The sequence below is a fragment of the Triturus cristatus genome, chromosome 8 (assembly GCF_964204655.1).
Source record: "Triturus cristatus chromosome 8, aTriCri1.1, whole genome shotgun sequence".
NCBI lineage: Eukaryota > Metazoa > Chordata > Amphibia > Caudata > Salamandridae > Triturus > Triturus cristatus.
Window position 1 is genome coordinate 323,258,056 of NC_140591.1, and position 22,911 is coordinate 323,280,966.

The following is a 22,911-nucleotide window of genomic DNA, read 5'->3' on the forward strand; positions in this document are numbered from 1 at the left end:
TGGGACTCCGATCCCTCTAAGGACAGCCCACAGTGTGGATCACAGAACACTAGTGAAAGCTCAGCAATATTATCACCCCACCATTAAGATGGCATAAAAGCTGACACAGTGCCCACAAATTTAAATTGCTCTTGTACAGGATTTCTGGGACTTCATCTATAGCTGGAGATTTCTCACACTTTTCTGGGAATTCACATTCTGGTTTGTAGTCCATCTAAATTCCAAGAAACTAGGCGCAATGAAGGCTAATGAGCTAACATTGAGGTGTTTTTGTTGCTCCTAACACATTCTTCCAGTGTTGCCATATCTAATAGAACCTGCAGTCAATCTATTATAGTCCGATCTGTTGTATCTGTGTTATATCCATTCTTGGTTTTCAAGACCTTGCAATTGAGTATGGGCTCCACTATGCATATGCACTTTGACTTCAGGAGTAATCAGTGCCAGTACATTTCTCAGACACATGGTGCAAGACTGGGGGAGCACACAATCTGTATATTTGATGGGATTGAACAGATCAAGCTGTAATCAAGGCTAAGCAATCCATATGCAACTACTTTCTCTTTTCAGCCAACTTAATATAATCATTGTTGTTACCTTCACTGCAGAAATCTACTTGTAGACAGTAAATCAGATTGAACAACACAGTAGCAGGGATGTATGTGGCAAAGCCAGTATACCAGTCTTTTGAGCAAAGTCTCTCTACCCTCCCTTTGGTTGGATTTAAATGTTAAAATGTACTATTCTGCTATGTATTGTCCTTGCCCGGAGAACACGGAAAGCACCTCCACTCCTTTGAACTCTAAACTATGCGGCCTATAGCCTCATCTTGCACTAAGCAACTCAGGATTTAGGACAGGTATCTGTTTACAGTGGTGCTGATGAGATTTCTCATAGTCATTAATGATTTTTCTTAATCAATTTGTATTGTTCTTTCCTACAGTGTAGGTGTACTACTATTTGGCTTACAGCCTGGGTCCCAGACCTCCATACCAGAATATTACCCCACTTTTTTTATTAACGAAGGGAAAATCACAGGGGGGGTCCAATCGGACCTTCAGATAAGTGGCATCTGTACCCCTAGTTTTAGCCAAAATTACAGCATCATAGCATGTAGCTTTTAATTGGCAAACTCTTAGTGAACATTTTAAACAATGTATTCCAATTGTCTTTACAGTTGCCTAAGGGTACCAATGTAAGAGAATTATAAGAAACCAAATTAAGTGCCTCCATAACATGCCTTTTGAATGTACAGATAACAAGGGGACAAAGCGGTTTGTACATTTAATCGTTAGCATTATTATAGTTGACCCCTCTCTCTGTAAATTCCATATTCTGGATTTGAGATTTAACATTACGCTTATGATCGACATCCCTAACACCACTTTTCTTAAAGGAGAATTTACTCTGATTTGAGATTGGGGCTTTTCCTTCACTTTAGCACGGCTGCTGTAGTATTTGGTGGTTACTGATTTTTCAAACATGGGAGGGTAGACCTGTGCTTGTAGTTGCAAACTTTGTAGTTAGCCAGCGTTCTGTATCATGTGCTCAACAAATCCAATGGGTTGATTACCACTACCAGGAGGGATGGGCACAATAATGCCTGGAACTCAAAAATTACAGTGCCAGGTAAGATAGGTAAAACTAAAACAAAGACCAACCATACCACTACAAACACAATTGATCAATCCCAATCAATAATTGTTTGTAATACCTTCTGGTAACTGAAAGAGGTGCTGTCCATTCTTGTCTCAGGCTTGACCTGGGCAGGCTCATCAGGCAAAGGCTCAACCCCTTTCTAGTCTCAAAGGTAAGAGTTTAGCCCAGGTGGATAATACAACTAGTACTTCCACCAAGATCAATCCGCCCCCACATAAAGCCCCAGTAAGTCTCAAAACTCTCTGTGAAGGGCTTGTTTGCGTGGTGGAGAAGAAAAATACACACACCTGAGTGTGCAGGTTCAGCAGTATTTGAAAGCAAAGACCCAACTTTAGCTGGTCTCCGAGGCAGGAGCCGAGTCCAGATGGATCCTCTGACTTGAAGTCTCACCAAGGTCCAGAAGCCCACAGACAAACCCCCAGCAAATCTGACCACCTTCTTAGAAGGGCTCATAGGCCTCAAAATGGTACAGGCTGTTTGGGGCTAGAAGAACACACATGTCAGCACGTACAGACTTAATAGGATTCAGAGATAAATGCCCTGCCCTTAACTGGTCTCTGGGGCAGGAGCTGAGACCACACTGGTCCTGGGACAAGTTGTCCCATCAGGATTTAGCCACTCACACACCTGTAAGCTTCACCACCATTTCTGAAGGACTCAGACAGGTCCAGGTCGCATGGGGACGTACGTTTTGGGAAAATAATAAAACTGATAAAATGTAAAGTACGTGTATGCTTGGAAGAAAGGGGGAATTATTTTTCTATGTTAAAATCTTCCTCCCTACAAAACTAATATGAATATGAAAGCATCTATGCCACAGAGTCAGACAACACATGACAGTATCCTCTTTGTCAATCAATGCCAGTCTAGATGAAGTTTATTTAATAGACCAAGGGATTGTTCGTAAATAAGAGTTGAGAACCTACTGATTAATTCCTTTTCTTCCTTCCTAAAAGTACTTTGATATGTAAGGAAGAGCCTACACGTGTGGGCTATGTAGTTCCCCAGCTTCCTTTTGGGCAAAAGGGAGTCCCAATGCTTTGTATCAAAAATGTGTCAACATTGAAAACACATTATTTTAATGCCCAAATCTCACATTCTGTTAGAGTAAGATCTCTAGATAAATTGTGAACATCATCTCACTGGACTTCGATATGTCCTTAAAATAACCTTTTCTCCTTTAAAGTATTAATAGACCTCATGACAGTGATTGCACAGGGAAAAGGGACGTGAACCACCAACTTTCTCTCAAACGTGGAACTTTGTCAAAACTACAGACTCTAGAACAAAATCACAAATGTAATCATAGAACAAACGTCTTCAGAATTGGCATGGTCACCACTAGCTGAGCATGTGAATGGAGCAACAAGTAGCCACAGGACACAGCTGCACTAAAAAAGAGAACAGGTAGTTTCCCTCTTTTAGCTGATGGCCCTAAGACGTTTTTTTCTATGGGCTTCAACTGGTACAGAATGTGGGTTCATGGTTCGGAAACAGCTTAGTCAAGCCCAAGCATATCTCCCATATTTTGAGTCAGCTACACTGCCTCCCGATCACGGCCGGGTTGAGAGATTGTGGCACCTGGTGCGAAAATCTGTTTTAGCACCTCCCCTACCCCATGCCCTCCTTCTCCACAGATTCCCTCACTACAAACCTCCAAAAGTTCCCCTAATCTCTCCTAGCCCTTCTCACACATGCATTTCATTTGTTTTAATGCACTACTCATACCAGTGTATGGTGTCAGAGCACTTTCATCAGATACCTATTATACAGAGACAATAAATCATACATGTGTAAATCAGTCTATAGGAAATGTTACGTAAAACAATGAGGATTACAAGGTATAGGAATCACGCCATCCATACTAGTATCCTGTATATTTTAAGAGTGTTTGGTCTGGAGAAGCACAAACTCTGGATTTAAACATACCACAGTGATTGGGGTTAGTTTTACTAATAAGAATGTATTTCTACCCAAGCTAACATTTTTAGCAACGTTAGGATCATGAAAGGCTGGGGAAAAATAGAAGGTTCCAACCTATGCCTTGCAGTTTGCATTCAGCTCTTTGATGACAGTTCATAGATCACTGTGCTATATTAAGATTGCAACTTATGAACTGCAAGCAACAAAAGGTTCTCTGTGACAAATGCAGTAACCCACTGAGCTATCCACATAAAATACATGTAAGAAATTGGGTTACTGGTTGAGGGAGGTGAATCCCTACTCAAGCAGCAACCGCAATCCTTGTCAAGGTGAAGTCACAAGGAAATGCCAAATTAACATGTGCTCAACTCTCAGGTAGGTTGGCAAAAGCAGTCAGGCTTAATTCAGAGGCAATGTGTATAGTATTTATGCAGCACTTCAAACAGTATTAAAATGATAACACAATACATGAAAAAGTAACCCAATTAAGAAAAATAGAGTGGATTATAATTAATAAAGCAAGACCAAAATAACAAAAATACAATTAATAGAACTGGATATAAGCAATTTTTTAGCCTTCAGTGACGCAAAAAGTGCCTCTTAGACCTGTCAGCCTTAGGGTGATCTTCACCAAAACTTTGTGCCTTCCTTCTCCATTTTGCTGATCTTGTTTTTGCTGGCCTTAGGACTCTGTGCACTCTACCACTGCCAACCAGTGCTAAATTGCACATGCTCAATCCTTAAAACAATGTGTTATTGGCTAGACCTCACAGCCCATATTGGGGCCGCCACCTATGTAAGGCTTTCCCAGAGCAGGCCTTCGCATTGCAAAACTCTCTTGTTGATAGCAGCCTCGACGACAACGAAGGTTCTTGCATCGCAGCCTCACAGCTCCTCAGAGCCTCAACTGTGCCAAGCTACCAAGGGCTGAGCAGAGGTTAGTTTAGGGTTTGCGTGTAACTTAACCCTGACAAGAATTGTTGCTCCTGCTTGAATAGTGTTTCACACCCCTCATATGTAGCCCAATTTCTTACACCAGTTTTCAGTGGTGAGGATATGGACTTGTGTTTGTTAAGTGCCACACTGTAATTCTTGTGTTACACCACCATCCCATATAAATAATTTGAGACCATTTCAATTGTTTTTTTTTATTTCTCTGATTGACTTCTTTTGTTTTTCCAAATCTACCCTCATTTCCAGTGGACTGTCTGAAAACATAACTGCAGTGATGGAGTTTGAGCTGGCCAGCTTGGAAAGTTACACTGTGACTAAGCTTAAAACAGTTCTAAAGGAAAGGGGACTACACATGAAGAAGGTACCAAAACGTTGGAGCTGAAGAAAGCTCTGACGACCTGGACAGAGTTCCAGCAGTTGACAGTAGCCACAGAGGAGCAGGAAAGTGAGGGTGATATGGATGAGCAGGATCAGGACCTGGATATCATCCCTGAAACATAGCCTTCAGTGGAGGAGGATGACCCAACTCCTGAATTAGAACTCACTGCAGTGTCTCATAGCATTGCCTGTCCCCAGTGGACCTAGTAGGCAGGAAGGCAGAAAGGGAGTTCAGGCTACAGATGGCCCAACTCAAAATGGAGGAGTGGAAGCTGGCTCTGGAAAAGAAAAATGGGATCATGAGAGAAGCCTTAAGAAATTGGAACCTAAAGCAAAGCAGGCAGATTCCACCAGCTTTGGTGGCAGCATATCCTCAATGTCTGCAGCATATCCTCGGTGGGGAGAAAAAAGTCTGTATAACCAAAGTCCTGGTACCCAGCTATACGGTGGGAGATGACATAGATAAATGGTTTTCTACTTATGAGGTGAAGCATATCCTTCCAGTGGGGAGGGCACACTTCTTATCCTAGAAGTAACGGACCAAACCAGGTAGACCCCCTATAAAGCCATTCTTCTAGCTAAATTTGGACTGACCCCTGAGAAGTATCTCCAGAGGTTCAGGGACAGCCACAAACAGGCTTGAGTGGATTTATTGAACTACTCCAACAAGGCACTGAATGGCTGGGTGAGAGGCAGCAAGGTTAAAGATTAAAATAGGCTGTAAAACTTGATTCTCAGGGAGCACATGCTCAATTTTTGTTTTACAGACATGTGCCAGCATCTAGTGAACAGTATGCTGGCTGGCCCAAGGACGCCTGCTGAAGAGGCAGACCTCTTGGTCAGCACCAAAGAATCCAAAAAGACATGTGGGGACTCTCAAAAGGGTGGTGAGGGGTCCAACCAAAAGAAAGAGGAGAGAGAAAAACTTAAAAGTAAGAAGTTCTCAAAAGGCCTACAAAATAATTCCCAAGGGAACAGTGGTAACCTGTCCCAATCTGAGCCAAAGAAGAACTGATTCTCTGATAAGCAGACATGGAGATTTGTCCCTCAGTGTACTGCATGCAACAAGTTTGGGGACACCAAGGTAGACATCAATGCTGCACCAGTTGGCAGACACCTGGGTTGGTGAGTGTAGCACTTGGGAAAGAGCTGATCCCAGTAGTCTTGGAGAGTACACAGAGTTTACCCTAGTGCCCCTGAGGGATGAAGAAATGATGCCAAAAGTCCATATGCCTGGAAAAACTTCCAAGTATAGCAAGTGGGTCACCAACAATGGGCAAGCGCTGGAGGCTCTGAGAGACACAGGAGCTATCATGACTACTATAAGGTGTCAGCTGATGTCCTCAAAGCAGGTCCTGCCTAACACATTCCACCAAGTTATAGTTGCAGACAACTGTGAAACTCGTTTTCCAGTGGCTCTGGTTCCTTTTGACTGGAGGGGGGGGTTCAGATTCTCTAAAAATAGCTGTGAACACTGCCATGCCTGTAAATTGTTTGTTGGGCAATTATCTAAAGTACACTATCTGTCAGGCAGTAGAGCTCAGGTCACACTTGGAGATGTTGGGATTGCCTGATTGGTTCTGTGTAGGAAAGTAGGATCTGCTTCTTATGGTTATCCCCTTTTTACTTGATGTGATACTGTTATTGACTAGTGTGACTGGGATCCTGCTAATCAGGACCCCAGTCTATATGCTTTCTCCTCAAACTGTTGTGTTATGTACTTGGATACAGCCCAGATTGTATACTGGGGTACCCTTGTCAGTCCCTAGTTTATGGTACCCATGTACCCAGGGCATCGGTACGCCAGAGGTCTCCCATGGGCTGCAGTATGTATTGTGCCACCCATGAGAGACCATTCAAAATGGAACTACAGGCTTGCCAATGCAGCCTGTGTAAGTTGGTGCATGCACCACTTACTGAAGATATAGGTTTACTATATCTAAGGGTCACTGCGTTTAAAATCTATAAGTCACCCCTATAGCAGGTCTATACAAACCTGAGGGCAGGGTGCTTGGTTCTAAGTGAGAGGGTGCTCCTGCATGAGCAGGATACCCCTGCAGCCTACGGAATCAATGTTCCCTATTTGTCAGTGAAGCAGCCATATGCTATATAGAGGGGCACTGCGTAATCGCGCGATGACCATCTCGAAAATGGCTGCTACTAATCCTATCATGTTTGGTATCAAACATATTGTAATCATACCACCTCACTGTAAACAGTGTGGGGGTATGATTCCAAGCACTGGAAGAGCTCTCTGTTAGGCTCTCAGTGTTTCCGGTACCAGCCTTCTTGACCCGGACAGCACAAAATGGTTGCTTCCGTCCAGAGACACATTTCTGCCCTCCTGCTGCTGAGCCAAGCTTGAGCACAGGAAGGTGGAACAATAGGCATCCTGTCACAGGTAGGTGTGACAACCTCCCAGACATGATTTAGTGTGTTAGGGCCGGTGGGTGCGCTTGCCAGTGGCAAAAAGGCTGTATGAGAATGTATGATGTTACTACGCCATCCATTACCCCGCAGTAGGTTACAACCCCTGGGAGGGTCTCCTGAATCTCTCCTAACCCTTTCCCTAGGTTACTTAAGGGCTTACACGGATGTAGGTCTTTAGATTAGTCGTGGGATAAGATTCAGAATTGAAACCACTGCACTTCTACCGTCTGGGCACTCTGGACTCTGCTGGACTTCGTTTGGGCCTGACTTCGTCTCCCTTCCAGTCTGCTACATCATCTGTGCCTATGCATCATACAGGAACCTTCCAAGGCCTGTATGCATCAAGGACTACCAAAGTAATCTCCCTTGGAGTGAAGGAGTCACTCCCCTGCATTCACAGGCACCGCAACTAAGTTGACCGTTGGGCAGATCCTGAGCTCCTCCAGACTCCGTGGGCTTTGCAGCACAGGTCATGGTTTTCCCCAACTCCCAAGGCCTGCTCTACCCTCTCACCAAGTTTGAGGCCAGTAGTCCTCGTGGGGGTTGCAATAACCGAACCCCTGAGTACTGCATCCCCTTTGAAGTTGCAAAGGCTTGTTGACACTTTGCAAGAAGAACTTTGGGCTCCAAGTAGCTCGAAACTCAAGCACCACCAGTGACCAGAACGTTATGCCACACCGCATTGTGTGCATTGTGGCCTGCATTTTTTGGTGAGCTGCCTGAGGTCCTCTTGCGACTCCTATGCCTCCGGCCTGTTGGTCCATTTGAGGGTCACCTTTGTTTCCCTTGAACTCCCCTGATCGGTCAGCGCCTGCCCTGGCTCCCCTGCTTGTAGTGAGTTTCCTGAACCTTGCTGGTCCCAAGCGTGCAATTTCTTGAGTTCCTGTGGTGGTTGCATTTGCCAAGGCTTGTTGGTGCTCCACCTGGACACCGACCCCTCAGCACTCAACATCCTTTGGTGGGACAGCTCGTTACTGGGTCCTGGTCATCCTCAGCATTGCCTGGTCCTCGCAGCTGCAGAGTTAAGGTCACCGTCATCTTACCTGAAGCACCCAACATCGGAGGGCATCCGTCTTCCAAGTCTCCTGGTCACCCGAGTGACACAGACACTCTCCACTCTGCTTTCAGGTACTCCTCTTCAAGATTCCATGTTTGGTTCCTCCGGACATTTTCTCCTCTTCCAGTAGCGGCACTTTCCTGAAGTCCTTTATTGGGTTCAACTGCAGTTTCTGACGCCACTTCACGCCTATGCACCCAGCTTCCCTGGGTTAGGTAAATTGGGTACCATGGTATCCACGGGTGGGATGGCTCTCCAACCTTCTATCTTCCATGGGGTTTCTTCAGGGTCCACTGGGAAGGGGCCCTAATCTTTAAAAATCCAACCACGACTTGCACATAGACTTGTACAGAGCACACAGTCGTGTTCATACACTGCACACACTCTCCGTGGGGTCCCTACCTACTTACCTTGGGTGGTTCTGTGGGTCCCCAGCAATTCTACATCCTCTTGACATTGTCTTGACTCGAGTCGTGGTTCTTATACCACTTTCTTAGTATATGGTTCGGTCCCCACCTGGTGCTCACTGGGTATTAGTGCTATTTACTATGATTTCTTTGCTTAGGTATTGTGTGCTTAATGTCTATCTCAGTGAGGGAGATACTGTAACGTACTAGATAGTGTTATATAATAAATACCTATTTTTATAAATACTTTGTGTGGTTGTTTTTCATTTAATCTATACTATAAAATTGCATTCTGGTAAAACAAGCTGCTTAACTCTCCTTCAAGACTAAGCCTGAAGGCTGCTCTCCACAGCTTCCACTTGGACAGCTATCTAAGGTTGTCTGAGACCTCTTAAATCATAAGGGTTGTCTGGACTTATACAAGGTGCCCACTGACATAAGTGGACATCATATACCAGGCCAGCTTCTCACAGTCTGTATGACCACAAGGTCCATGGCTGTCCGGGAAGGGAGTCTACGGCACCTGGAGCCTAGAACAATGGCCCAGGCACCTGCAAAGAAGAGTAAGCGCAAGGGGCATGGGGCATGGGAAACCAGTCCCTGAGGTTCCTGCAGTTCAGGTTGATTGGGCACCTGAGGAGGATGCTCCTGAGCCTACCTGGGAATACATTGTTACCCTGCGTGACCTTCCTGAGCTTACTGGATGACAACTTTAGGGTGGGCCCGCTAGAAAAGAATTCTGTAAGTAGCAGAGAATGTGCCCCACTCTAGACAGAAGGGGCCTTTTAGCCTTGTAAGGGGTAGCAAGCCCCCAGGAACCCCCTCAGGATGTGGTCGGCTACATGCTGGTGAGGCACAACCAGATGCATCACTTCATGAAAATGGCCAAAAGCAATCTTGAGGCCAGTCAGGAAGTTATTAAACTCTGATATGACCAGAAGGCCCCTCTGGTAGAGTTTCAAACTGGCCAGAAGGTGTGGGTTATGGAGCCTGTGGAGGCCAGAGCTTTCCAAGTTCACTGGAAAGGCCCATATGCGATGAAGGACCAGAAGGGGGTAGTCCACCTAGCTGGAGGATCTCAAGACCCCTAGACACACTTTCAGGGTGCTCCATGTGAACCGCCTCAAACCACACTTTGAGAGGTCCGAGGTCAACATGCTTCTGGTACAGATGTAGGGGTGGTAGAGGATAGCAAGCTTCTCCTTGACCTCCTCTACCCTACTTTGACCCCAGAATAGCAGACTGGCTGTCCCTGATTGCTGTAGCAGTTTTCCTCACTGTTCTACCTCACCCCTGGGCTCACACATTTGTGTACCAATGACATCAACATTGGAGAAAGTCCTCATAACATTTACAGACTGTCAGTCAAGGTGAGGATCAGTATCAAGGAGATCTCCAAGATGCTGGCTTTAGGGGTGATTGAGCTCTTAAACAGTCCCTGGGACAGCTCTGTGGTGCTGGCACCCAAGGCTGCCCCAAAGGGTACTACTCCAGAACTTGGCATCTGTATGGACCACAGGAAACTCAATTCAGTCACAAAGACTGACACATACACCATTCCCGAGCTCCTGAGTACCTTTGATTACACATACATGTAATGGCAGATTGCCCTGACTAAGGGTGCAAAAGAGAGGTCAGCATTCTTGACCCTAGAGGGCCATGTCCAATTTAGGGTGCTGCCCTTTGGCTTAAAGAATACCCCTGCCGCCTTTCAGAGGTTGGTCAACAGGGTCTTAGTGGGGAAGCATTCTGTGCCACCTACCTGGACGACATAGCTGTCTTCGGCTACAGCAGGAGGTGCTTCAGGCGCTGCAGCAGGCAGGCCTATCAAGGCCAGTAAGTGTGAGATAGGACAGGGTTATGTGGTATAGATGGACCACATGTTGGGTGGGGGCAAGGTGCAGTCCCTCCAGGCCATGATTGTTTTCTATGTATAAACATTGTTGTGCACTTCCTCTTTTCCCTACTCCTTTGTGTGATATTCCACGATTGAGACTGTTCTGGCCTGACAACCTGCTAAAACACAGATCGAGGTGAGAGCCTTCCTGGGCTTCACAGGATACTATAGGAATTATGTTAAGTGATATGGCATCCTTGTTGTCCCTGTGACAGAGATGATTTCAAAGAAGCAGCCCAGAAAGGTGATCTGGAGAGAGGCAAGCTGGAAAGCTTTTGACACCGTTAAGGAGGCCATGTGTACAGCACCTGTACTCAAGGCTCCTGACTTCTCTAAGGAGTTTATTGTGCAGGCAGATACTTCAGCGTATGGCACACAGGCTGCCTTTGCACAGTTACATTAGGAGGACCAAGACCAACCAGCAGCTTCATTAGCCAAGGTTACTTCCCCAGTAACAGAGGTGGAAGGTGATTGAAAGGAAGGCCTTCACTGTGGTCTGGGCACTAAAGAAGCTGAGACCATACTTGTTTTGAACTCACCTCCGGGTACAGACAGACCACAGGCCCCTCAGACGGCTCATGCAAATAAGGGGTGAGAATCCCAAACTGTTGAGGTGGTCCATCTCCTTACAGTGAATGGACTTTATGGTTGAACATCGCCTTGAGTCAGATCACGCCAATGCTGATGCTCTATGCAGGTTCTTCCGCCTTAGTGATGAAGACTCTCAAGAGGGTTCAGCTGGAGGACACATGTAAGACCTGTCAGCCTTAGGGTGGTCTTCCCCCAAACTTTTTCCCTTCCTTTTCTATTTTTGTTAATCTCGCTTTTGCTGGCCTTCGGACTCTGTGCACTTTACCATTGCTAACCAGTGCTAAAGTGAATGTGCTCACTCCTTAAAACATGGTAACATTGGCTTGTACCCAATTGACATATTTAATTTACTGATAAGTCCCTAGTAAAGTAGCACTACAAGTACCCTGGGCCTGTAAATTAAATGCTAGTAGTGAGTCTGCAGCACTGATTGTACCACCCACTTAAGTAGCCCCTTTAAATCTGCCTCAGGCCTGCCATTGCAGCCTATAAGTGCAGTTTTTAAACTGCCATGTTGACCTAGTGAAATAAACATTTTTCAGGCCCAAACCTTTATTTTTAATGCATATATGTCACCCCAAGGGTAGGCCCTGGACAGCCCAGATGACAGGGCGCAGTGTATTTAAAAGGCAGGGCATGTAAGTTATAAGTTTTGCATGTCCTGGCAGTGAAAAACTCTTCAATTTGTTTTTACTACTGAAAACCTAGCTCTCACACAGGATAACATTGGAGTTACCTTATTTCATGTAATAAGCTATTATTTCCAAATAGGAACAGATAAACAGTTCATGTTTGTTGTCTTTGGAATTGTAAGGCAAAATCCTCTTTTATGGTAAAGTTGGATTTTAAATTACAATTTTGTAAATGCCACTTTTAAAAAGTTAGTTGCATTTTCCTTCCTTAGCCATTAAGTGCCTGTAGCCTGTCCCTGGGTCACATGACTGGATGTAGCTGACATCTGGGCTTTGTGTATACCTCCTAGATAGCCACACACAATAGAGAGCTTAGGTGTGCCTGGATGGGCCATCACTGGCAGGATGGGAGGGTGGAACTGGGCACAGCCCTACTTGAACAGGTTGTGTCTTGCCGCCGCACAAATGGCTACATACCCCCTGTAGTTAGTCTGGAGCCAGGACAAGGAAGGTAGGATGCCTGGGTAACCTTTAGTAGCTTCTCCCACCATCCAGACAAAGGACTACAGGAATAAATATTGGACCTTAGACACCACCCCTTCAGTACACTTCTGGACCTGTGGATACACTGCCAGGAAGAAGGACTGCTGTGCTGCTGAAAGGACCACCACTCTGCTGGACTACTGCTCTGAATGAACTGCTGCCCAGCTGCGCTTCCATGCTGCCCTCTTGACTGGGAGAGAAGGACTGGACCTGCATCTATTGAACCCAGGACACCAAAGTGACTCAAAGGGCTGGTTGGCTGGCCTCCCGACTAGAGCCTCAGGGACAGGAGACACCAACAACCTTGAATATAGCATATGGACTCTGCCATCTGTTTCTTCTACCCTGCCAAGTGGTGCCACCCGAGTCCTTGACCCCTTGGAAGTGGGCCTAAATGTGCTCTGCCAGTCCATCTGTTTTAGCCAGCAGAAATGATGCATCTCCTCTGCTGTGTTTCACAAATCCGATCAGAACCAATGCATCACCTCTGATGCAAAGGTTCTCCCAACGCAAAGAACTCCACATCGACTTAGCAGCCCGCATCGGAACGCCGCCTATGCGAAGCTTTCCCCACAAAGACCCTCGAATCGCAAAAATCTCTCGGCAACGGGAGCCTCGACAACAATGCAGGTTCTCGCATCAGAGCCTCACAGTTGCTCAGAACCAACGCATTGCTTTGACTGTGCAACAGGATCCTCGACGAGGACACAGGACCTCGCAGCTCCGCATCTCCTTGGTACCGCTGCATCTCCTCGGCTGCACAACGCACCCTCTGCACGGGGCCTCACAACACTCTCCAACCAGGATTTAAAGTATTTTATTCAGTGCTCCTAACTGCGTCCCTGTAGCCAGATGGCACTCCATAACAGTGTGCCCGATTGTGTGTCTTTGTCATGTTCCAGTGCAGCCAGATAATCACAGTTGCCGCTTTGTGCTTTTTGGCGCTATTTTTACTGAAATTTTAACGTTCAATATCTCCAGCTTTGCTGATTGGATTTTTGTCATTTTGGTCCTATTTTATTTATTAACAATTACTTTGTTTTTTCAAGTCTGGTGTGGGGATCCTTTTTTGTGTGTTTTACTGTGTTACTGTTTGAAGTATTGCACAAATACTTTACACATTGGATCTGAGTTAAGCCTGACTGCTCTGTGCCAAGCTACCTGAGGGCTGAGCACAGATTAATTTAGGGTTTGCCTGTGACTTCACCCTGACAAGTCTTGTGGTTGCTGCTTGAGTACGGTTTCACCCCCATCAACCAGTAACCCAATTTCTTACAGCACCAACTCTGGATATCTGGTCTCGCCGGACAGGGACAAAGCCCCAAGTTCAGGTTGACAGCGATGGAGCACTGGCTGGATACAGGGACCCAGTGAGGCCCGCTGAACAAGAGTAACTTAAATCCTGGTTGTAGAGGCTTCTGAGGTCCAGTGACAATGAGGAGTTACGCAGTTGAGGCGATGCAAGATCTGGGTCGGAGATGTATCGTGCCGCGTTGGTTTCAGAGAGCTGTGAGGCTGTGATGCAAGGTCCCACATCGTCATTGAGGATGCTGTCAACAAGGGGCTTGTGATGCTAAGTACTGGATCCAGGATGGTTTGCACACTGCCTGGTTCCAAAGAAGCAGTGAGACTTGCGATGCAGAGTATTGCATTGTCCTCGAGGGTGTTGATGATGAGGGGCTTGCGATGCAAAGGCCTAAGTCGGGGTGCATCGCGCAACAGCAGTTCTGATGAGGATGCAGCGGCAATGTGAAGTCCTTGCAATGAGAAAGTCCACACAGCAGAGGTGTTGCGTTAGTTCTGCTCTGGGTTGAGCAACGTAGCAGGGGTGATGCGTCAGTTCTGCTGGGTCCACAGATGGGCTAGCAGAGTACCTTCAAGCCCATTTCCATGCTTCCAGGACTGGGGTGCCATCACTTAGCAAGGTAGGACTGACAGTTGAGGAGTCCAGGTGCTGGTTACAAAATACTAGCCCTTGGAGTCACTGTGGTGGTCCTGTGTTTTGGTTGCAGGACCAGTTCCTCTCACCCAGGTGAGAGGGCAGCAGGTCAGCACAGCAGGGCAGCAGTCCTTCACATCAGCAGTCCAGCAGAATGACAGTCCTGTCAGCAGAACAGCAGTCATTTTTCCTGACAGAGTCTTCCACAGGTCCAGAAGTGTACTGAAAGTTGATGTCTGAGGCCCAATAATTATACCTGGTGCTGTCTTTGAAAAGGAAGAAGCTTCTAGAGGATTCCCTTTGAGGTGCACAGGGCTCCAGACTAACTAAAGGAGCTATGCAGCCCTTTGTGCGAAGGCAGGACACAGCCTATTCAGGTGTAAGTGGGGCTGGGCCCAGCTCTGCCACCATCCTGCCAGTGGCGGCTCATTAAGGCGCACCTAAGCTCTATATTGTGTGTGGCAACTGGGAGGAATACACAAATTCCAACTGCCAACTACACCGAGTCTTGCAACTCAGAGACAGCCTGCAGGCACTGAATAGGTAAGGCAGAAAAATGCCAACTTTCTAAAAGTGGCATTTTCATGATTGTAATTTGAAATGCAGCTTTACCATAAAAGAGGATTTCTCATTACAATTCCAAAGACACCAAACATGAACTGTTTGCCTGTTCCCATATGGAAGTTATCCTTATTAAATGTAATATGATAACACTAAAGTTATCCTAGTGGAGAGATAGGCCTTGCAACAGTGAAAAACTAATTTAAGAGTTAGTCACTATCAGGATACATAAAACTTATAAGTACATGTCCCACTTTTCAAATACATTACACCCGACCCATTGGGCTGTTTAAGGCCTACCCTGGGGGTAACTTATATGTATTAAAAAGGAAGGTTTGGGCCTGGCAAAAGGTTTATTTTGCCAGGTTGAAATGGCAGTTTGAAAAATGCACTCATATGCTGAAATGGGACATTGAGGCTTGTTTAGAGAGCTACTCAGGCTGGTGGAACAATCTGACACACAAGGAACTCTGCAATGGGTTACATTTAAACCAATACGTTTTTTCTGAACATAGCCCCCCCCCCACCTTCCTACCCGCCCAGGTCAGAGCCAGGTGTGGTTGTACCAGTCACACCTCTAGAGCTGGCCCTGCTCCCGATACATACAAAGTAAATTTAAAGTCCACTATGATTGTCCATAATGCTATTTATATGAACTCTCTTTATTCCATGCCTGCTAAATTTTCCTGTCACTAGCTTACTAGAGTTCTTCAGTCTTTCTAAAAGTGGCATTTTCATGATTGTAATTTGAAATGCAGCTTTACCATAAAAGAGGATTTCTCATTACAATTCCAAAGACACCAAACATGAACTGTTTGCCTGTTCCCATATGGAAGTTATCCTTATTAAATGTAATATAATAACACTAAAGTTATCCTAGTGGAGAGATAGGCCTTGCAACAGTGAAAAACTAATTTAAGAGTTAGTCACTATCAGGATACATAAAACTTATAAGTACATGTCCCACTTTTCAAATACATTACACCCTACCCATTGGGCTGTTTACGGCCTACCCTGGGGGTAACTTATATGTATTAAAAAGGAAGGTTTGGGCCTGGCAAAAGGTTTATTTTGCCAGGTTGAAATGGCAGTTTGAAAAATGCACTCATATGCTGCAATGGAAAATTGAGGCTTGTTTAGAGAGCTACTCAGGCTGGTGGCACAATCTGACACACAAGGAACTCTGCAATGGGTTACTTTTAAACCAATACGTTTTTTCTAAACATAGCGCCCCCAACCTTCCTACCTGCCCAGGTCAGAGCCAGGTGTGGTTGCACCAGTCACACCATCCTAGAGCTGGCCCTGCTATCGATACATACAAAGTAAATTTCAAGTCCACTATGATTGTCCATAATGCTATTTATATGAACTCTCTTGATTCCATGCCTGCTAAATTTTCCTGTCACTAGCTTACTAGAGTTCTTCAGTCTGCCCACCAATGTCTTCTGGCCATGGACAGCCCAAGCAATTACCTAAGATGACAGATCTTTCTCTATAGGCACAGTTAAAACCTAGAATGCCTTTCCTTTTGCAAATCTTTACTAACAAAGGAACTATTTAAAAAACCTTTTTAATTATGCATTAACTTGTCAAACTGTTCAGTATTCCCCTGGGTGCATTATATAGCTCTTTGTATCCACTCCTTCCCAGCAGGCTGACCAGTATCAGTTAGCACCATGAAGCTTTCTTTGCACAAGCACTTCATACATCTTTTAATTCTCGCCTTTTTCATCACCCTGATTCCCTTTATATTTCTCTCATTCTCAATTACCTACTGGACACTCTAGTGTCTGCTATTCACTAAGCTGATGGACTTGTAAACTAACGTTTAAATATGCTGTGTAAATCTGTCATCCTCCTGCCCTGTTCATATCTTAAATATTTCCCATACTGTGCTGGAACTCCTAATATTTTGTTTTTGTTGCTATTTTAAAACCATAAAAACTATTTCAATAAAAAAAATATATATATTGAATGTAAACTAAACCAAAATTAGCAACGCCACTATGTCTAGCCTTGGCAAGCCTCCATATTTTTTTTATTTTTTTATCAATGATATGCAATAGTAAATAAAAGTTTAAAAGTAAAGTGAAAATGCTGCCTTTACAGGTGGTGTGCACACATGTTTGCAAAAATAGAAAATAATAAATGACCCATTGTTAAAGTTTTTTTCTGATGTGCAAATTTGGGTGACAAATTATTTGTGTGGATTAGTGATTTTAATGATGCGAAAGGTCGTAACTGATAAACTAATGAAGATGCACAGGAAAAGACATAATAAGGTGGGCTAGAAGTGTAATTAATAATGTGATATAGTTATACCACATTTTTGTGTGAGACTCTATTTTAATAGAAAAGATGAGTTTCTGATGTTAAGCTCATCTTCCCCCTGCTTATGCCCCGTAACAACCAGAGACTCACTGAGAGTCTTCTCTCCTCACAGTGTCTGTTGAGCACAGGGTGCTATGACGTAAATGCTGATTGTCTTAGAAAGTGTGTATTGCAAATGAAACTTTCCACCTTTTACCCGATGTATCATTTTGAAGGATTTCTAATGGAGGTTCTGATCTAGGCCTGCAGAACACCAAACTTCTATCAGCTTTTGTTTGAGAAATGTTTCATATTATTTTGTACATCTCCGGAGTGCAGCTGCTGAGGAAGCAAGCAGAAGGTTTTCTTTTACCTTAAGAAATGGGTTAGTGCTAAGAGTTTTAATAATAACTAAGCTTTTTTTGATTTGCCCATGCGACCTAAACATGATCAGGAAATGCTGAAAATTCAGTTTAGCTAATTGTTTAGGCATAAAATGTGTATAAATTCCCCTACTTTTGAAGGTTCGCGGGCGACTTCTCGTTTTCTTCCCGAGACTCTGTCCGATTATTTTGAGACTTTCTCCTTCTCCCTTAAAAGGCTGTCAGTACTCTGTGAGTTTGACACTTAAAATCTAGAGAGCTTTAACTGCTTAAAAACGGATTTTATTATGATGGTATGGTTCTGTGTTGTGTATCTGAGCCTTCATGATAAGCTATGCATTTTTCTGTATCATTTCTGTTAGTAATTCTGTAATACATTTTTATAACGTATCCTCAATCTAGAATTCAGTTATTTAGGGGTCCCAGTTCCTATTTGAATTATACTTTGCTACTTAGTAAGCTCAATGTTCGGGAGGGTGGTGTCTCTTGACTCTAGATCAACAAGAATTGCAGAGCTGAATTACCTGAGGTAAAAATTGGGCTGTATTGAATATTGGGGCTACGTAAATTATTGGGGGTTGGCTCCCATACCATTGTAAAAAATAAAAAAATAAAAAAAGGAAAGCAACGATTAGCATATTAGCCTCTGGAACTAAAGTGATCTACTTTTTAGGCAGATGTGCCCATAAGCACAAGATAAAATTCAGTTACTGACAGTAAAGGCCAATGGCCCACTGCCTCATGCTGCATGCTGTAGCCAGCGAAAGCAAAATTTGAATGACAGTTTGATCGACCAATGGATGAAGAGGGCTGACCAAAAGCCCGTTTGTGTATACATATGTCTGTAGTGATATTTAGATTTTGGGGGGAAAAAACAAAAGGTTGGCGGGGAATGTCTTGAGGCCAGTTCTACAAAGAAGGTTTGAGCCAAAACTAAAAGACAGTAACGGCTCCTCCCCTGAGGCAGAGGAGCGTCGCTACATTGCTTAAACTGCAAGTTGGATACAAAAAATAAAATGATAATAACATTTATTATTATCATTTTGTTTTCTGTCTTCAGCTTGCAGCTGAAGCCGGGGGGGCGTGCTGGGCTGTCCGCATCATAGGGTAGTGGCAACACCTTAAGTGCGCATGATGGTTTCGCTGGCTGTCTTGGGCCAACCAAAGCGTCATGGGTATTCTGCATGTGTTTCAGCCTGCGTGGAGAACATGCACAGCCTGCCAGCCCCGTCTGAGCGCCGAACCATGGTGCTCAGACCAATCACAATGCTGCTGTAAGGCAGCTTTGTGATTGCTCAGGGGATTATGGAGGCTGTGTGCTTCCTACAGACGGAGGATGGAGGACAGAGGAAGAAGAGGCAGCGGCCAGCAGTATAGGTAAGTTTTTATTTTTTATGATTTCCTCTGCCCTAACGTCCCCCCACCTCACCACCCTTGTTCAGTAGTAGCCGCTACTGCCAAAAGATAAACAAACAATAAGCCCAATAAATAAGGCAGGTGAATGATTAGTAGCGACTTTAAGTTAGCTGAGTTTGTAAATAGGTGGTACCTGAGCCCTCAACCCATGTGTGTTTTTTTCTGAGAGCCAACGGGCAAGAATGATTCCCCTCCATGTGGGTACAAAGAGAGGATGGACCTGCACATTGTGGTAGAGTGTATGGATCAATGCTTAATTTAAGCCAGTGGTTTACGGTGCTGGGCACCATCACTTAATTGTAAACACCAGATCTAGGGATAGTCTGCCACCATATCGGGGTAATTTAGAGATGACCACAACAACAGTTAATGATTAATTAAATATACATTAAAATGACTATTACCTGGCTGCAGCCCAAGCCATTCTTATCGCTTCGGTGGCCTATAATAGTCCGAATTGTCACACTTGTAGGAGTGCGATGATTACTAGTTGTGTTGTTACTATCATGCCACACAGATGGAGCAGCAGACCGGAGGTGCCGGGCAGCTGCTCTGCGGACACAGCATACAATCCGCCTGCTGGTCAGCAGGGCAGTCTGCTGAGAGTGCACGCTCACGGTGCGTGCGCTGGCAGCGTCAGCTTCGCTAGCAGCAAGGAGCCGTGTTTATGCGTCGTGCACGGGCGGCGGGTTCCTCGTGTTTATAGTGCCTCAGGTTTGCGCGATCACATTCGGCAGACAGCTAGCGGCAGGTCTAGTAGATTCCACTATGTGCATTCCCTTCCCTCAGCCTCTGCGTGCACCGGGTGATAATGGGTAGGTCTCGTGCAGGCTACTGATGCACCGTGACTTACCCACGGAGGAGGGCACCTTCTTGGACTTCCTCTGTAATGCCATCTTACAGGAGGGGCCCCTGCCAGGATCCGGGGAGACCCCCACACGCATCGTCCGGCGCTGCCTGGCCGGCGGCCCAAGAGCTGCGGAGAGCCAGGGGCGGGTCTTAAGAGGACGGGGGCGGGGCCTCGCAGATGGGAGGTGGGCTTCGAAGAACACTGACAGTGCGAAAAGCATTCATCACGGCAGCATCAGCACCAGCGCCTCGCCACTGCCCGAAGAAACGCCGACTCTCACCCCGCCAGCGGCGTCTGCAGCGAGCACCCTGTCGGTGACGAGCGCAAAGCCTGGTTCATGTTTTTGAACTATTCATTTTACACTTTCTGTGCGGGGAAGCGCAGATGTTTTAATCAAATGCCTAACAGTTTACATTATCAAAGGAATTGAAGTGCTTAGTTTTAATTTTAGCCGCGTGTACTGGAGGCGCACCCAATAGCGTCCAGCAGATAAAGTGTTAGGTTGGACGTGATGGTTCAATTCTATAAAGTCGAATCCCATGACTTTGAGAGTTGAGAAGTTATATTTTCTATATCGCTGACAAAGGATCAGTTGACGTCTGAGCGCTTTACAAATAGGTATTAACTACAAACCAGTGGCTGAAGAGAGCTGTAAAGTTCTCCTCGTGCAGGTCCAGAAAGAGGTGTGCTCAACTCACTTGTTCAATAAGCGCAATATGCAAATTAGCTGGCAGGGAAGTATCTGGGGTCTATAAATCTTTGAGAGTGATCTGCATAAGCAGGCAGTCCACCTTAACCCTTGTACCATGCCTTCTAGGTACAGTTTCTGTTATACACCAAGAGGGTTCCAGTGCCAGTATGAGGAGGGGAAAGAGGGGTGGCCCCCCTTCATTCCTATCAGCAAAAGAAAAGAGTGCAAGGCCAAAGCATTAACAAACATATCTGGTCTTGTTTCCCGGTATAATGCATGCACCATACCCTACACCCTTTCCTTACCTCCAAACCAGGGTCGCATTGGTAAGGCGGGCACTAGGGCCATGGCCGAGGGGCCGGTATCCAAGTTCCAGCTATGGGCTGCTTTTTTGGAAGCCTGGGGGGGGGGGGGGGGGGCGATTTGGGCTGTGTCTGGTGTGTTCAGATGTCGCCAGTGGGGCCCTGAGTTTCCTGTCTAGAGATAGATGGGCGTCCATTACCTCCCTTTTATCAACGGGCAGAGGTGTCACTCCATTTCTCTCGCTGGGCCGGCCAATTAATGTGTGCATACTGAGCGGGGGCAGGGGCCTGAGCAGAAGTGGCCTCACTTGTTTTCAGGTGTATATAAAACTTTGCCGAAGCAGTGTTTTGCGAAAAGGCAATATGCAAATGTGGGCCACTTGTTTTTTAGCGTGCCCGGGCCGATTTCTAATCCCAATCCAACCCTGCTCCAAACTCTGCATTTTGAGTGCATAGAGGCACAGAAGAGACACGAGCTCAACACTCAATAAAATACTTCGTGTGTCAAGATCCATGACACTTTTCAGGTGAGGGAAGGTGCCGGTTTAGCAATTGTCTTACAAAGAGGCTGGGTGCTCTCTGCAATTAAGCATTTAGAATGCCCCACTGCTTTTCAGATGTTGAAGAAAAAATAAAATGATAATAACTCCATGGTATTATAATTTTATTATTTCCTGTGGTGGGTGCAGCAGTTTTGCCAGACGGGGCTGGGCTGCTCTGCTGACAGAGCAGGGGAGGAGAAGAGTGGTTTTCACTCCCTAAGTGCGCATGAATTTTTTTGGGCCATCTCGGGACGGCCAAACATTCATGCGCACGTAGCATGTTCTCCCCCCAGGCTGCTTTACAGCCTGGGTGGAGAACACGCCCAGGCTTCCAGTCCCTGTCTGAGCACCGAACCACGGCACTCAGACCAACCACAATGCTGCATTGCAGCATTGTGATTGGCTCAGGGGAGCCTGGGTGCTTCCTGTTCCTTGTTCCGGCCTTAGGGACGAGGAGGAGAGACGAGACGAGGAGGACGCGACGAGGAGGTAAGCTTAATTTTATTTTATATTTAGCCCATTACCACCTTGACCCCGCCACCCCAGATCCAGCCGCCACTAGAATCATTAGCCACTAAATTCCTTCATTAGTTTCGCTGAGGTACTATTTAGGGTGAATAGAGCTCCTTTCATGACTTCGGGTATCTTCTTGTCTTCTAATGAAGTACCCTTGTTTTTAGCTAGAAAGACCCTATATGGACTGACGCCCAGAGTTCACTGGACTAACCAAAGGCCCAGGGGCGTATTCTTCAGTAACACTAATTCAAATAATCTGCAATAGCAGAGGGCTTTAATACTTAATAAAGTTAGTTTACTGCTTTTCAGATTTCACAAATTCCGAGTGTACGTTGCTAATTAATAATTCCAGCACTGCACATAGCCAACCACTTGTACTACAGCCCTACCCCATAGAAAATAATGGGGACTTAAAATAAAACCCATTAGTAAATAATGTTAAATTAAGTAAATTGTTATTTAGAATAGTTTAAAAATACATATAAATTATTGTTAAAACCCACTAATAGCTAATGTTCTACATAAAAGCACATATATAAAACAAATTTACGTTAACATTTAACATAAAAATGTTTGTAGTATTTGTTTTAGAGTTAAATACATTATTTTAGTTTTTTATCTACTTAACCATAGGTAGACTACGCAGTCCAACGAGCATGCTTCTCACAGCAGGTAACACTGGAACTGCCTACAACAGGAGCACACTTTACATGGGCACGATGAAGTGTGAGATCTTTACACCTGCCTATCAAGAGCCTTTGCTAAAGCAGTATTCAGGAACAGAATAAGGACAGGCCTGCCACAGAAACTTCCTCTCCCTGAACAACAGAAACTGCAGTCCCACCTTCACCACTACCATCAACCAAATGGCAGAGCTCACGAAGAACAAATCACACGCCCCTTGCCAGCACAGTCTTTCTCGAAATTATG

At 45.3% G+C, this 22,911-nt stretch overlaps 1 protein-coding gene across 2 annotated transcripts in view; it reads right to left on the reverse strand.

The window, feature by feature from the left end:
- ATP8A2 (ATPase phospholipid transporting 8A2) overlaps window positions 1-20,040 on the reverse strand; it is a 2,139,258-nt gene extending 2,119,218 nt beyond the window's left edge. For both annotated transcript variants that reach the window (XR_014967690.1, XM_085621612.1), the window contains exon 1: window positions 19,934-20,040. Coding sequence is in view for 1 of the 2 variants with exons in the window: in XM_085621612.1 (XP_085477738.1) it covers window positions 19,934-20,024 (91 nt within the window). In the remaining variant the exon portion in view is untranslated. The remainder of the gene's footprint in view (window positions 1-19,933) is intronic.
- Between the last annotated feature and the right edge of the window lie 2,871 nt (window positions 20,041-22,911).